The 16,607-nt window shown below is 46.2% G+C and overlaps 1 protein-coding gene across 2 annotated transcripts in view; it reads left to right on the top strand.

The window, feature by feature from the left end:
• GTF2A1 (general transcription factor IIA subunit 1) overlaps nucleotides 1-16,607 on the top strand; it is a 40,884-nt gene that overhangs the window by 9,923 nt on the left and 14,354 nt on the right. The window contains exons 2-7 of one of the 2 annotated variants that reach the window (XM_040332166.1): nucleotides 7,763-7,864; nucleotides 10,665-10,878; nucleotides 12,391-12,432; nucleotides 14,397-14,467; nucleotides 14,567-14,642; nucleotides 15,967-16,100. In XM_040332166.1, the coding sequence (XP_040188100.1) occupies nucleotides 7,763-7,864; nucleotides 10,665-10,878; nucleotides 12,391-12,432; nucleotides 14,397-14,467; nucleotides 14,567-14,642; nucleotides 15,967-16,100 (639 nt within the window). The remainder of the gene's footprint in view (nucleotides 1-7,762; nucleotides 7,865-10,664; nucleotides 10,879-12,390; nucleotides 12,433-14,396; nucleotides 14,468-14,566; nucleotides 14,643-15,966; nucleotides 16,101-16,607) is intronic. The other variant, XM_040332167.1, reaches the window with a different exon arrangement.

Genomic DNA, 16,607 nt, shown 5'->3' with positions numbered 1-16,607 from the left:
TCGGTGTTTGTAAAAGGCCGCTTCCTTGGGGTCGGTGTTTGTAAAAGGACGCTTCCTTGGGGTCGGTGTTTGTAAAAGGACGCTTCCTTGGGGTCGGTGTTTGTAAAAGGCCGCTTCCTTGGGGTGGGTGTTTGTAAAAGGCCGCTTCCTTGCGGTGGGTGTTTGTAAAAGGCCGCTTCCTTGCGGTGGGTGTTTGTAAAAGGCCGCTTCCTTGGGGTGGGTGTTTGTAAAAGGCCGCTTCCTTGCGGTGGGTGTTTGTAAAAGGCCGCTTCCTTGCGGTGGGTGTTTGTAAAAGGCCGCTTCCTTGGGGTCGGTGTTTGTAAAAGGCCGCTTCCTTGGGGTCGGTGTTTGTAAAAGGCCGCTTCCTTGGGGTCGGTGTTTGTAAAAGGCCGCTTCCTTGGGGTCGGTGTTTGTAAAATGCCGCTTCCTTGCGGTGGGTGTTTGTAAAAGGCCGCTTCCTTGCGGTGGGTGTTTGTAAAAGGCCGCTTCCTTGCGGTGGGTGTTTGTAAAAGGCCGCTTCCTTGCGGTGGGTGTTTGTAAAAGGCCGCTTCCTTGCGGTGGGTGTTTGTAAAAGGCCGCTTCCTTGCGGTGGGTGTTTGTAAAAGGCCGCTTCCTTGCGGTGGGTGTTTGTAAAAGGCCGCTTCCTTGGGGTGGGTGTTTGTAAAAGGCCGCTTCCTTGGGGTGGGTGTTTGTAAAAGGCCGCTTCCTTGGGGTCGGTGTTTGTAAAAGGCCGCTTCCTTGCGGTGGGTGTTTGTAAAAGGCCGCTTCCTTGGGGTGGGTGTTTGTAAAAGGCCGCTTCCTTGGGGTCGGTGTTTGTAAAAGGCCGCTTCCTTGGCCTTCAAGAGTGAGTGCAGCACACTTAGTGATAAGTTGCTTGCTGGGTTTTGGATCAGGGAGTGTGCTTCACTCCTACTGCTGTGTCTTTTGGGGTCAGGAGGCCTGCTTTGTTTAGCTGTGACTTTTTTGATTGGGGGTCTGTTTTTTGCTGCCTCGTATTGTTGTGGTTTTTCGGGTCGGAGGTCTGTCTTGCTGCCTTGTATTTCTCTGTTTTTTGGATCAAGAGGTTTCGTTGCTTCGTATAGCTACTTTAGTTTTTTTTGTATCTGCTTTGTGGCCTCATATTGTAGCGTCTTTTTGGATCAGGGGGTCTGTTTTGTTGCCTCCTATTGTAATGTCTTTTTGGATGGGGGGGGGGGGTCTGTTTTGCTGAGTCATATTACTATGTCTATTGGATCAGGGGGCTGTTTTGCTGCTCTGCATTGATGTGCTCGCTTTGGAAACCGCAGCTTGGCATTTCATGCTATTATTGAGCTTATGATCTTCCAAAACCCCCAGATCCTTCTCCACTACGGATCAGAAGTTTTATAATACAGGAGGATTTGGTGTCACCAGGCTAGAATGTGACAGTCGTGTGACTCTTGTATCATCCTGCAGTCATTGCCAGCAGATTAATCGCTGCCTCAGGTTTCTCCCCGTCTGTCACATGACTGCACGGAGAGATCGCGGTGAGATATCAGTGCCACAGTAACACTTCAGTGGCATTTTACACTTTGAGAATGATGGGAGCCTATACCCTACATTCATTCAGGATAAGGATACTTTTCAGTGACGGTTACTTTCAGCCAATGAAATTTGGCAATTACAGCCACGTGGCTAAAGAAAGCGCTATATTGTTGTGTTAATGCTTGGTGCATTCAGGTTTCTGTCAGGTCCCATGTTACCCCCGTGGCTGCTATGCCCACTTCTTCCATGGGCCGCTTGTCAGTAGTTCTTCATTTATCAGCCACCACATAATTGCATGACGCTGGCCACAGTGAGAGAACCTTCGATCCCACCCACTATCACGGCTAAATTTGATAGACTTGTGGTGTCTCCAACCCACCATGAAATAACAACATGATTGATACGCCATGAGACTTCTGGTCTGTCGCTCACATTTTTCCCTGCTGGACAGACCAATTTGTAGGTCCTTCCAATGGTCAATGTTTTACATGGAGTAATATGTTCAAAACGGCTTTTGAGTCTTTTTCCTGAGCAGCGAGAATAAATGGCTCTGGAGGATGGCAAGACTTGGCTGAAAAGCACAGAAGGAAGCCAGAAATGTGGTCTATATCTTCCTTAATCTATTACTCTATGGAAATATTCATTCATCATTTTTAGATTATGTTCAGCATATGTTACAGTTGAAATTCAAAGGAAATAGGGCTGTTACTGATCAAAATTTTTCTGTTCGATTAATCGTTTTTTTTTTTATCGATTTATCGACTAATTTCGATTAATTATAACGCACATACAGATCCAACTACTTTAGCTGATCTCCTTGCAGGCTGATTCCCAGTGCAGCTACTAAACACTGGAAAAATGGATAGCAGGATACAAAAAACACACAAAGGCAGCGCTCGATGGGAATAGCATTAAAACTTTTATAGTCTTCAAGTAGGTAACAAAATAAATATTGCACTGGAGATAAAATCGATGTAGCTACATAAACTGTAAAAATGGTGTGAGTAATACCAAACGGTACCAAAAGCAGTCATAAAAACATGTAGCTAAGTACTATACTGGTATAAAAATGTGTACAATGATACCACTGCTGAATCCAGATGAGAGGTTAACATCAGTCCGTCGGCATGTAGATGTCCCATGAAGGGAACTATCACAATTCCCAGTGGATGGTTGTAGAATCCCAGGGTGATAGAGGGAAGTGATAGAGGGAAGTGTAACAGTCCTTGCGTGTGGCAGATAGTAAGGTCCCGCCGGCATGCAGATATGAAGGCACAGCAGAGGAGCCCTTCAGATGGTCAAGGCAAGCCCCGCCGGTGTCCGTGACGTCACCGGGTCTCCGACGGAACTTCCTGAAGGCCCAGAAGCTGCCGGAGAGGTGAGTAACAATCAAAATAATTTTAATCAATCAAAAGAATTTTAATTGATCAAAATTTTTTTAAGGTTTAATCGATTAATTAAAAGTTACTTTGCACAGCCCTAAAAGGAATGAATTGCTTTACGTGCCAACAGAGTTGTTCTGTTCAGTCACTATTGAGGTTCACTCACCTCTTCCATACAGCACAGCCAGGTCACTGACCATATTTTTATCTTTTGCAATGAAAAAGCCTTGATCAAGGCCCTTCAACAGCTTGTGATTGGATAGTGAAGGAGCAGCAAGGTAGTGATTAGGTCATCCCTGTGTGGGCTCTCCCCCTATCGGCACGTTAGATTGGCAATGCAGGCGATCGTAATTGCTCCCAGTCCTTACCTGAGCTCCTGCATTTCCTGAATTTCTTAGGCTCCATACACACTGAAGCTGATAAAAGCTATAAAAAAAACGCCAGTAGCTTTGCAGGGAGCCTTTCAACGTTTTTTAGCATTTTTGCAATAGCTTTAATCAGCGTTTTTCAGTGTAGCTTTTTTTTTTCAATGGATTAAAAAACGCAAAACGCTGGCACCGGCGTTTTGAGCTGTTTTCTACGTTTTTCAGCGTTTTGCAGCGTTTTTTCCCTCCAAAAAAAACGGAACTTTGAACGCAAATTTCAGACGTTCAGAAAAAAGCCAATAAACTCCAAAGCTCATTAACACTAAAAAACGCCCAGGTGGGCACATAGGCTAACGTAGAGTTCAGTTTATGGGCTTAAAAAAAAAAAAAAAAAAAAAAGCCAAAACGCCAATAAACTGCACTTTATCAGCTTCAGTGTGCATGGAGCCTAATACTACCCTTGTTTGAACTCACCCACCCTCGGGCTGCAAGAAAGCAATTTGCCCATCAACACAGACAGCGTCGCCAGGGGAAACGGCAATTGTATTCTTCCAGCTCGGGGGAAGCTGCCCCTGCCGGGGAAGTAACCACTAGCCATAATTGCATGAGAAATCCAGCAGGCTGAATCATGGGCGTCTGCTGAACTTTTTTCAGGGGGGGGCATCATTTTAAGATCATCCATGCTCGGTCCCTTTTTGACAATATCATGAAGGGGAGGGACTTAGTCATTATCACATAAAGCACAGGCATGCAAAGGTTTGAGAAACCTAATGCAACTAGCAACTTTGAATAACAATATCATAAAAAATGGAGCCCCCCCCCCAGGAAATAACAACCCCCTCCCCCTCTGTCAGCTGGAGCTAGAAGAGAGAGCGGCTCTAATTGGATTCGCCATGCCGCAGTCTTGTTTCCTGCCCGCTGTTTTTCTCAGAGGATCATGGCACTGATTTCTAGGGGGGGGCAAGCGCCCTCCCCTGCCCTATGGAGTGGACGCCCATGGGCTGAATGTACCCAAGTTGATCAATCAACTTGGTACAGTCAGCCTGCCCATTAACGGTCAAAAACCGGGCAAGATTTGAATCGCTTATGGCTATATATTTATAAAAAAAATATTCCAAGCTCACCTACTCTGCAACCCCCTTTATTCTCTTTACCAAACTCATCCACCTATACTACCCTTACCTGAGTTTACCCACCTCTGACTCGCTTATAGATCCTAGACTTCCTTTACCAAGCTCATGCACTTACTTAATCCATCCAAGCTCACCCACCCCCCCCCCCGACTCCCTTATACTTCCCGTTCCCAAACTCGCCCACCTATACTAGCCGTACCGGAGCTCGCCCCCCCCCCCCGACTCCCTTTTATAGATCTTTTCCTGCATTCGCCAACCTAAACTTCCATTACCAAGCTCATCCACTTCCTGCATCCGTTATACCTCCCTTACCTGAGTCCACTTTCTTTTAATTCCCTTACACAAGGCAACAAAGAAGTGGCTCAAGAAAAAGCACATTAAGGTCCTGAAGTGGCCTAGCAACCAGACCTTAATCCCATAGAAAATATGTGGAGGGAGCTGAAGGTTCGAGTTGCCAAGCGACAGCCTCGAAACCTTAAAGGGGTTGTAAAGGTAAAAAAAATAATATTTTTTTTTCCTAAATAGCTTCCTTTACCTTAGTGCAGTCCTCCTTCACTTACCTCATCCTTCCATTTTGCTTTTAAATGTCCTTATTTCTTCTGAGAAATCCTCACTTCCTGTCCTTCTGTCTGTAACTCCACACAGTAATGCAAGGCTTTCTCCCTGGTGTGGAGTGTCGTGCTCGCGCCCCCTCTCTTGGAATACAGGAGAGTCAGGATACCCTCTAACACACAGCTCCTTTCTCTATCCGCAATGTAGAGAGCATCCTGACTCTCCTGTAGTCCAAGGGATGGGCCGAGCACGACACTCCACACCAGGGAGAAAGCCTTGCATTACTGTGTGGAGTTACAGACAGAAGGACAGGAAGTGAGGATTTCTCAGAAGAAATAAGGACATTTAAAAGCAAAATGGAAGGATGAGGTAAGTGAAGGAGGACTGCACCAAGGTAAAGGAAGCCATTTAGGAAAACAAAATACTTTTACAACCCCTTTAATGACTTTGAGAGGATCTGTAAAGAGGAGTGGGACAAAATCCCTCCTGAGATGTGGGCAAACCGGGGGGCCAACTACAGGAAACGTCTAGAAAGAGATTTCACCGCTCCAGGTGAGCCCTGTACACAATCAAGGACGGTTGGATTACCAAGGTGCTGGCGATGCACGTAGCAATAGTAGACTGAAGAAAGGAAAATGGACAGCCGCACTCCAGAATAACTTTAAAAAAGTTGTCTTTTATTTTCCACTGAACATGCACAATCACAGCAACGACAGCCGACGCGTTTCGCACTCAGAATTAGTGCTTAAAGCGGTTCTCCACCCTAAAGTGGAGTCCCGCTGATCGGAACCCTCCCCCCCTTCGGTGTCACATTTGACACCTTTCAGGGGGGAGGGGGGTGCAGATACCTGTCTAAAGACAGGTATTTGCACCCACTTCCGGCCCGGCATTCACGGGCATTCCGTCACATCCCGTCGCCCCCCCCGTTGTGTGCTGGGAACACTCGGCTCCCAGCACACAGCGGGAGCCAATCGGCGGGCGCGGCGCGACTCGCGCATGCGCCGTAGGGAACCGGGCAGTGAAGCCGCAGCGCTTCACTTCCTGGTTCCCTCAGCGTGGATGGAGGGGGGAGCAGCAGGGTGACGAGCGATCGCTCATCCTCTGCTGCGATCGGCGCTGGACTCCAGGACATGTAAGTGTCCTAATATTAAAAGTCAGCAGCTGCAGTATTTGTAGCTGCTGGCTGTTAATATTTTTTTCCCATGGCACATCTGCTTTAATCATGGATTAAGCACTAATTCTGAGTGCGAAACGTGTCGGCTGTCCTGTCGTTGTGGTTGCTGTGATTGTGCATGTTCAGTGGAAAATAAAAGACAACTTTTTTAAAATTATTCTGGAGTGCGGCTGTCCATTTTCCTTTCTTCAGTCTACTATTACAGGAAACGTCTGACCTCTGTGATTGCCAACAAGGGTTTTTCCACCGAGTACTAAGTCATGTTTTGCGAAGGGTTCAAATACTTATTTCACCCATTAAAATGCAAATCAATTTATAACTTTTTTCAAATGCACTTTTCTGGATATTTGTTCTGTCTCTCACTGTTAAAATAAACTGATAAAATTATAGACTGGTTATTTCTTTGTCAGTGGGCAAATGTACAAAACCAGCAGGGGATCAAATACTTTTTCCCCTCACTGTATTTGTGATTGCTCCATTGAGGTGGCGGGGCAAATGGAAAGGTCGCTCCTTAGAGGCGGGGCTAGTAAGGAACTCCCCAAATATGTAATAAGGTATCATTTTAATCAGAGCTTTTTTTCTCAGAAAATAGGTGCAGGAACTCAACCACAATCCCGTTCAGTTTTCACAAACAGTAGAAGGATTTTAAAGGGGCATTAAATACCAGAATTGCATAACATACAGAATGCAGAGTTCAGGGGGGTTACACACAGAGTGCAGAGCTGTCACTTGTAAACACAAAAACTGAACTTCTGTGTTTAAAAGTGATTGTGGTGAGCAGGCACCAAAGGGTCTGAGCCAGAGGTGGTGGAACTGAGTTCCCCCAAGTTCCCCCTGAAAAAAAGCCCTGATTTTAAAGCGGGGGTTCACCCTTAGAGGGCACTATTTCCCCTTAGCTTCCTGCTCGTTATTACTAGGGGAATCGGCTATTTATTTTAAAATATGTGCAGTACTTACCCGTTTACGAGACGCATCCTCTCCGTCGCTTCCGGGTATGGGCTTCGGGAATGGGCGTTCCTTCTTGATTGACAGGTTTCCGAGAGGCTTCCGACGGTCGCATCCATCGCGTCACGATTTTCCGAAAGAAGCCGAACGTCGGTGCGCAGGCGCAGTATAGAGCCGCGCCGACGTTCGGCTTCTTTCGGCTACGAGTGACGCGATGGATGCGACCGTCGGAAGCCTCTCGGAAGGCTGTCACTCAAGAAGGAACGCCGGCTCCCGAAGACCCATACCCGGAAGCGACGGAAGAAGATGCAGCTCGAAAACGGGTAAGTACTGCACATATTTTAATATAAATAGCCGATTCCCCTAGACCGAACGAGCAGGAAGCTAAGGGGAGATTTTTTTTTTTTTTTTAAATGGGTGAACTCCCGCTTTAATATTCAAAGGTCCACATAATTTTTTTACAAATTGTCTCTTTATCTCAACAACTGCGCAGAAGACAAGGAGACTTCACCCGTGTACTAGCAGAATAGGGAGGGGGTCTTTGCAGTAAGTGTGCCAAAATCAATATACAAATTGATCCTTTGGATACATTATGACTCGGGTATTGATCTGGGAGCCTCTGTGGGGTTGTAGCACTTCAGTTTTTTCTGTATGATGGTCTCTACAAGAGGTCTTAGTAATATTAATTGCCGCCTTTTCTTCTTACAGCCTAAACTGTACAGATCGGTGATTGAGGATGTGATTAATGATGTGCGGGAGCTCTTTCTGGATGAGGGAGTAGATGAACAGGTTCTGATGGAGCTCAAGACGGTGAGTGTACACAACAGGATTTTGTTAAATAACCGGTTTGCCCAAAAGTAATATTGTTGGACCCAGGGGCGGACTGACAACTCATGGGGCCCCTGGGCAATAGAAGATTATGGGGCCCCCCCGGGCTTACAGATGGCCACCACGCCAGGAGGCAGAGCAGCTAAAATCTCAGGATTTTCACATCAAAAGCATGTCGGTTTCGGATATATCAGGGACAGATGTAAAAAAAAACACAGAATTTTACATACTGTCCCTGGTTTTGAGCCTGGCAACCCTGATGGGTCCCACTAGTGGCATGGGGCCACTATGAGAGCCTCAATGGTCAGTCCCTCCCTGGTTGGACCCCTTTCACATCGGGGTACTTTTGCGCTAAAAATAGCACCGGAATAGCTCCTGAAACTGCTTCCCATTCATTTCAATGGATGTTTTCACACTGGGGCGGGGCAGTTAAAGTCCTGTAAGCAGCATCTTTGGAGAGCTTGACCGCCTCAAAAACGCCCCTCTCCTTTGATACGAATAGGAAGCGCAGCAAAAGTGCTTCAAAAGCCCTGCAATTTTTTTATTTTTTTTTGGTCGTGTCACGTGACCATAAAAAAAGCGCACCTTTAAAAGCACCCAACGTTTTATGGGCAGTTTTTTTTAAGCACTTCAGTGTGAAAGGGGTCTTAGGCGGTGTTACTTTATCTCTTAAAGGGGACCTCTACCATTATTTTATTATAGCTCCCACAATATACAGTATATTTTGGCCTTTTTACTTGTCATGCTGATTTAAAGCGGAGCTCCACCCTAAAGTGGAACTTGCGCTGATCGGAACCCTCCCCCCTCCGGTGTCACATTTGACACCTTTCAGGGGGGAGGGGGGTGCAGATACCGGTCTAAAGACAGGTATTTGCACCCACTTCCGGCCCAGCATTCACGGGCAAAAGACGGGCATTGCATCTTATCCCGTCACCCCCCCCCCCCCTGTTGTGTGCTGGGAACACTCGGCTCCCAGCACACAGCGGGAGCCAATCGGCGGGCGCAGCGCGACTCGCGCATGCGCCGTAGGGAACCAGGCAGTGAAGCCGGAGCGATTCACTTCCTAGTTCCCTCACAGTGGATGGCGGGGGGGCAGCAGAGTGACGAGCGATAGCTCGTCCTCTGCTGCGGACGGCGCTGGACTCCAGCACAGCTAAGTGTCCTAATATTAAAAGTCAGCAGCTGCAGTATTTGTAGCTGCTGGCTTTTAATATTTTTTTTGGCTGCACATCCGCTTTAATTGCTCTCTTCTGCAGATAGATTAATTCCTTTGATCTTTAGATGAATGAAACCGAGTAGATACAAAAGTAACAATGTTACTTTGAATCTCTATCATGTCTGATCAATGTTTATAAGCAATGTTACTTTGTTTATAAATATTGTTCAGACAGAAGATGGAGAGATACAAAAGTAACATTGGGTCTCTCCATCTCCTGTCTGCTGAATGTTTAAAAACAATGTTACTTTATCTGTCTCCTATCCAAACAATGTTACTTTCTATCTCTCGGTCTCATTTATTTTATGGCTGATCTGTTTTTTTGGGAGCAGCAGCTTCTACATCTGTTCTATTTAAAAAGCAACTCCTGGCTGTCATTTTGACAGTCAGAAATTTACATCAAGGGTGTTGTGCAGAAGGACAGAATGTGTACTGCACATGCTCTATGTACTTTGGTGTTTAAATGTAAATTACTAACAGTCCAGAATTTTAACAAATGCATTAAACTGATCTAAAAATGTAGGGGCAGATTCACATACAATTGGACAGGCGCGGCGTATCAGACATACGCTACGCCGCCGTATCTTACCTGGCTTAAATTCGAATCCAGGAAGAATTTGCACCGTAAGTTACGGCGGCGTAGTGTATTTCTGGCCGCGTATTTGAAATTGGGCGGGTTTCATTTAAATGAAGTGCGTCCCCGCGCCGAATGAAATGCGCATGCATCGTTCCTAAATTTCCCGCCGTGCATTGCGCTAAATGACGTCGCAACAACGTCATTTTTTTAAACTTAGACGTGACTTACGTCCATCCCTATTCACGGACGACTTGCGCAAAAAAAATAATAATCAAATTTCGACGCGGGAACGACGGCCATACTTTAACATGGCAAGTCTATCTATACGCCACAAAATAGCAGCTTTAACTATACGCCGGAAAAAGCCGACTACAGACGACGTAAGAGAATGCGACGACCGCGCGTACGTTCGTGGATCGTCGGAAAAAGCTCATTTGCATACCCGACGCGGAAAACGACGCAAACTCCACCCAGCGGACGCCGAAGTATTGCATCTGCGATCCGAAGGCGTACGAAGCCGTACGCCTGTCGGATCTTATCCAGATGCCGTCGTATCTTGGTTTGAGGATTCAAACTAAAGATACGACGCGGGAAATTTGAAAGTACGCCGGCGTATCAGTAGATACGCCGGCGTACTTGCTCTGTGAATCTGCCCCGTAATGTGTACATGAATGGGGGGGGGGGGGGGGAAGAGACCCGAGACCCCCTTATGATTGCCGTTTTGTTTACAACGCACCAATATATTTTGGCGCTGTACAGGTAGTAAATGTATATAGACATGTGAGGTATCTGTACAGTCTGGCAAGCCAGGGCGCACAGCAGTCATTTTTATAAAGGCGTTTATAGTAGAATGAAGTGAGAAAGTACTGGGTGTATTCCCAGCATGCACCAAAACTAACACGTATATTATATATATATATATATATATATAGGACTTGTAGTTCTGTAATCGGTTGTTATGAACGGCTTTGTTTTTTTTTCCCCTCCAGCTCTGGGAGAATAAGTTGATGCAGTCAAAGGCAGTGGACGGGTTTCATTCAGAAGAGCAACAGCTTCTACTGCAGTCTCAGCAGCAACAGCAGCAGCAGCATCATCATCAACAGCAGCACCACCACCATCATGTCCAGCATCACCAACAGCATCATCAGACCACGGCACACCAAACTCAAGCACAGCAAGTCCTTATCCCCGCCACACACCAAGGTCAGTCCATACGCTGCAATCGGATTGTACACATTCTAGAGCATAGCTCAGCTTTGTATGTACGTTGTGAGATGAGGGTCAGTCTTTGGGATTGAATTTGGGGGAAAATGACAATAAAACACCTTTTGTAGAATTGCTCTACATCATGTGATCTGTTGGTTGTACAATCCATCTGTGTGCGCAGAAATCTTAGAATCGCGTGCCTGCAAAGATGATATTGTTTTCCTTTTGGGTGGCAGTATCTAATCTCAGAAAAGCCGGTTGGCTAAAAGTCCTTTGTTTTTTATTCTTTTTTTTTTTTAAATTAAAAAAATCAGATTTTTTATTTAATTTTTTTTTTTTTTTTTTTTTTTTTTTTTTTTTATAAAACTTATTTGAATAAAATGCTTTTGGCGTAAAAAACTATTTTAAAGGTAGTTTTTCTATTTTAAGATACATTAATAATTTAGTTTTTTCATCATGAAATGGACGTCCCTCACCTTGTTGTGTCACTGCCGCATCACCAGCCGTCCCATTAAAGTGAATGGGACTGTCGGTGAGTCAACAGCCGGTCAGAGGAGGAGACGCTGCAGGACTGAGATGACAGTTGCTCTTTAAAATTTTTAGATTTAAATCATGTTGATTTAAATGGAGCCTGTTTACTAGTGATTTAAATCAAATCCACCCTGCAGAAAAGCATAAATGTGACATAAAACTCAGTGTGTGGCCAGCTTAACCAAGATCCTTGGGGTGGCTTCACTGCCCCGCTGCATTTTTGCTACAGTGCAGCTAACCCGCAGTTTTCATGCAGGCTAACTGTGCTTTCCTATAGACTTCTATGATGTCCAGCTCCAAGGATGCTGCTTGCAGGACTTTTTCTAACGTCCTGCAAGCGCACCGCTCCACTGTAAAGGCACTAAGGCTTTCACACTGGGGCTGCAAGTAAGGCGTTTTTCAGGCGCGTTACATGCGCTATTTTTAGCCCTTTAGCACCAGAAACACGCCACAGTGTGAAAGGGGTCTTAAGCTGCATTCACACCTGAGCGTTTTGTCGCCTGAAGCACGACGCTCAAAGACGCTAGAAGGGGAAAAATAACATTTTTCTCTATGGAGATGGTTCACATCTCCAACGCAAAACGCAGAACGCCTGAATTTCAAACAAGTCCCGGACCCTTTTTTGACGCGCGAATCGGGCGGCTTGGGCGTTTTCCATTGATACCAATGACCTGTAAAAAAACGCCACAATTTGTCGCTGTAAAAAACGCCGCAAATCGCCTACGCTTAGGTGTGAATGCAGCCTAATAGTGTAATTTTGTGAAGCAGACGACCACAAACGACAGCAGCAGCACCCCATATAGAGCATAGCAGAGTCTCTGTCCAACATAGAAAGGAAGACACAGGGGCATACCCAGGCTTGGGTAACAAAAATAACAACCTAATGCAAGGCAACCATTACCCTCCAATATGCAATGCAGCAACTCGCATGTTTGTAAAAAAAAAAAAAAGCAAGCATGTCTATTAATCCATCCCTAGGCATGAAGAGTCTACACGGGAGACCTACATATCTCTACAAACGTGAGTTGCCCATTGTCGTGTTTTAATAAATTAAGATGATTTTTAATACTGCACTTAGTCTGGCGCCCAGGCCCGGATTTCCCACAAGGCCACCGAGGCCAGGCCTTGGGGCGGCAGGGTGCCAAGGGGCAGCAGTGGCATGGAGTCCCCCGACGGCCGTAACATACAGTTGAGGGCGGTAAGTTGCTGTGTGGGAGAATTGAGTGGGGAAATCCGCTCGCTCAATGTCACCAAAATCACTTGTCAAATGTGTGCTGATGTCTGTCCTACCCTCCCCCCACATACCTTTCTCTGCTTGCTCTGCCTTCGGGACTCCTCCGTCCTCCCCCCAGCCGCCGAGTCTGTCTCCTGTCCCTGTCGCCGATGTACACAGTGAGAGGGGTGAGTTGTGCTCTTCCCAGCTCAGCTGTGACAGGAGTTTTAGCACAGTGCTAGGACTTTTGTTTTGGAGGTGACAGGGTCAATAAAGAGAACCTGTCACCTCCAATTGCTATCACACAGGGAATTGTTTTCTCCTGTGTGACAGCAATAAAGTTAAGTGAATTTTTTTTTATAAAAAATAATAATAATTAAATTAAAAAAGTAATTAAAAAGTAAAGAATAAGAAAATTACACAAAAATAAAAAAAAGTAAGCGACAAGCTACAAATACAAAAAAAAAGTGATAAAGTAAAAAAAAAAAGAATATTTGAACTAACCGTGCCGCCCCTGTCCCCTCCGGTTGCCATTCTCCGTTGATTGGGGGGGGGATTGGGTTGGCGGGGAGGGGGTGCATTGTGGAACCTGGCCTTGGGGCGGCAGGGAGAGCAAATCTGGCCCTGAACCCGAGCTGCGCTCCCGTAAATGGACATTGTCCATTCATACAAAGAGCATGACTCGGCCCCGCCCCCATTCTCTTCATTGGCTCACTGGCTGTGATTGATAGCAGGAGCCAATGGCTCCCTCTTCTGTGTGAGCCAAAGAGGAGAGCGAGACTCAAGACGGCTCTCGTGCACATCGCTTTGTTCGAGATGGGGCTCAGGTAAGTATAGGGGGGGGGGCTGCACACAGAAGGGTTTCTCCTTTCTGACCTTTTGATGCCGGTATTTCCTTATTGGGGGCACAGACAGCAATAAAACCTGACATGTTCTAATCTCTCTGCACTCCAAAACTAAAAACTAAAAAAAAGGGGCCCTGGAATGGTCAAACGGTAGAGCCAGGATTGGAGCACCACTAGTGTATACAAAGTCCACTAAAGGTTTATATCATGGGTCTTCAAACTACGGCCCTCCAGTTGTTCAGGAACTACAATTCCCATCATGCCTAGTCATGACTGTGAATGTCAGTGTGTTACAATGCCTAATGGGATGTGTAGTTCTACAACAGCTGGAGGGCCGTAGTTTGAGGATCCCTGGTTTATATGAACAGGTTTAAGGATACTTCCAAAGCGTTTTTAAAGTGCTCATAACTCCCTCTTCATCTGGGCCTAAGTGCTTGCAATGTTAATGGATAGCAGTTGTGGAATTGGATTGCAGATCACCAGTCTGACCTAATTCCAAGTTATAAGCAATTGCTGCCCAGCATACCCTTGTCGATGCCAGCACCTAAGTCCTGATAAAAGGGAGTTCTGACACACACAAAACCTGTTTGATATATCTCACATGTTGTCGAGATAAACTGCGCTTGGTATGAACTTGTGGTGCTCTCCTTCTTTATGTACAGTTTGCTCTTTTGCTGACTTATTGTTTTTCTAAAAGTACTAATATAAGACTTTTAAAGCAGCAACGTCGGGTGGCGGCACATGCATCTTTAAAAACTAGTTGTCAGTGACCGCTCCCCTGTTTTCTAGCTTGACATGAACGCTTTAACAATATGGCTGCCCAGTGTTCTGCTCAGTGGGTTGCCTAGATTTCAGGTTGGATCTGCATATTTTGTTGTAGAATAATGGCTTTGCCTGGTCTGTTAAAATCTCTGTTCTGTTTTCAGCTTCTCAACAGCAAGTTCTGATTCCAAGCAACGATTCCAAGCTGATCCAGCACATGACTTCCCAAGGAATGGTATGATCCAAATGCTCCACCGCTTTGCACACTCATGTCCAGGATATGAAAAAAATCAGACAAGACTTTCACTTAAATTCTATTCTCTATCTCTTGCAGAGTGCAGCAGCTACAGCGGCCACCCTGGCGCTACCTGCCGGCGTGACACCTGTTCAGCAGCTCATCACCAATTCTGGTAAGCATAGCGTGGCCTTTAGGGGAAGATTTGTGTTTGCAATATATATAAGTTGACAATCCTGGAGTAAAGGTTGGACATAGTAGTGGAGTGCTTAGAAGTCAATGTGCCATTATCACTGTTCTGGTTATTAATAGGCTGACTGGTAGTCACTGGCCTATATGGTGTGTGTGTGTGTCCACGGAATGATGGTTAACATGTGACTTCCATGATTGTCCAAGGGGTGTTGGTAAGTCGTCTTTTAACATTTGACTTTTCCATCATTGTACTCGGCTCTGCAGTCTTCTTTGGCCATCAGTCTTCTGGGGGCCTCGCCCCAGACAAGAAGCTTGCTGCATGTGATCACTGGCCTGTGTGTGTGCGTCTAGGACAGTGATGGTGAACCTTGACACCCCAGATGTTATGGAACTACAGTTCCCATGATGCTCATGCACTCTGCAGTATAGTTGAGCATCATGGGAAATGTGGTTCCAAATCATCTGGAGTGCCAATGTTCACAATCACTGGCCTAGGAGGTGGTGACTGGAAGCTCCTACCCCCTTGCTATTTGTGGTCATTGGCCTATATGTATGTACAAGCAAGGTCCCTTTTAACATGTGGCTTTTCCAGCATTATACTGGGCTCTGCAGTCTTCCTCCCCTTGAACTCCTGAGCCTACCTCTAGATGGGTAGCTTGCCACGTGTGGTCTTTTGCCTGTGGTGTGTGTATCCAATGGCTGGTGGTGGAGGGTTCTCATTAACAGGTGGCTACTCCAACATTGTACACAGCTCTGCAGTCTTCTTCTTCCCAAGCTCCTGTACTGCTCTCAGCCATTAGTTTTCTGGGGGCCTACCCCTAGACAGGGAACTTGCCACATGTGGTCACTGGCCTGTGTGTGTGTGTCTAAGGGGTGATGGATTGAAGATCCTACCTCTAGACGGGGAACTTGCCATGCATGGTTACTGGCTTGTGTGTCCAAGGAAGGTCCTCTTTTTTTAATGTGACTTCTGCTGCATTTATTCAGCACTGCAGCATTCCTCACCCCCAGCTCCTGTCCTGTTCTTGGCCATCAGTCTCCCAGACAGAGATCTTGCCACGTGTGGACACTGGCCTATGGTGTGTTTGTATCCAGCACCTAGTGGTGGGAAGGCCTCTTTAACATGTAACTTCTCCAGCAATTCTACTCTTCACTGCGGTCTCACCCTGAGCTCCTATGCTGCTCTCAGCAGACGGTCTTCCAGGGTCCTACCCCCCCCCCCCCAGACACGGAACTTGCCACCTGAAACGACTCATTGTGTATTGTTTAATCCTGTCCAATGATCTCTCTTGTCTCCCTCTTCACAGGTCAGCTGCTACAAGTGGTGAGAGCAGCTAATGGCGCACAGTATATTCTACAGCCCCAGCAGCCCATGGTCCTACAGCAGCAAATGATCCCGCAGATGCAGCCTGGAGGGGTACAAGCTCCAGTCATACAGCAGGTGACGTCCTGATATCCCATGTATTTCTGTGTATATACGTCTTCCAGTTTGGAGGGCCTGACTCCCCTTTTGGCAGTTTTATATTACTAGCAGTCTGTTCTAAGTGATATGAAAGATCATTTTGTTTCTAATAGGTTGATAGGTCGCGCGTGTGTGTGTGTGTGTGTGTGTGTGTGTGTGTGTGTGTGTGTGTTCTTTTGCCGCAAATGATTTTCCCTTCCCTCTAAATTATAGCATGTCCAAACAAATCTGTTTTGCCTTTGGTCCCCCATTGAGCTTTTTTTGGGGTCCTCCCGTCTGACATCCAGAGCTCTGCTGTGAGTTATGTTTGCTGTCCCCCTATGACTGACTGTGGAGAGCTCTCTGGGTGACGGTGACACCTGTGTAGTGTTGTCACTGGCCCTCTAGTGGACTTCTGTAGCAATATATGGAGAATGCACTCCAGGGAGGCAGCAAGTATTGCTCACAAATCTGTGTAAAAGTACTTATGTAGGTCAATAATGTAAA

This window comes from Rana temporaria, chromosome 13 (assembly GCF_905171775.1).
Source record: "Rana temporaria chromosome 13, aRanTem1.1, whole genome shotgun sequence".
Taxonomy (NCBI): domain Eukaryota; kingdom Metazoa; phylum Chordata; class Amphibia; order Anura; family Ranidae; genus Rana; species Rana temporaria.
The sequence above is the reverse complement of the archived record's forward strand: the minus strand, read 5'-3'. Positions and strand labels throughout refer to the sequence as shown.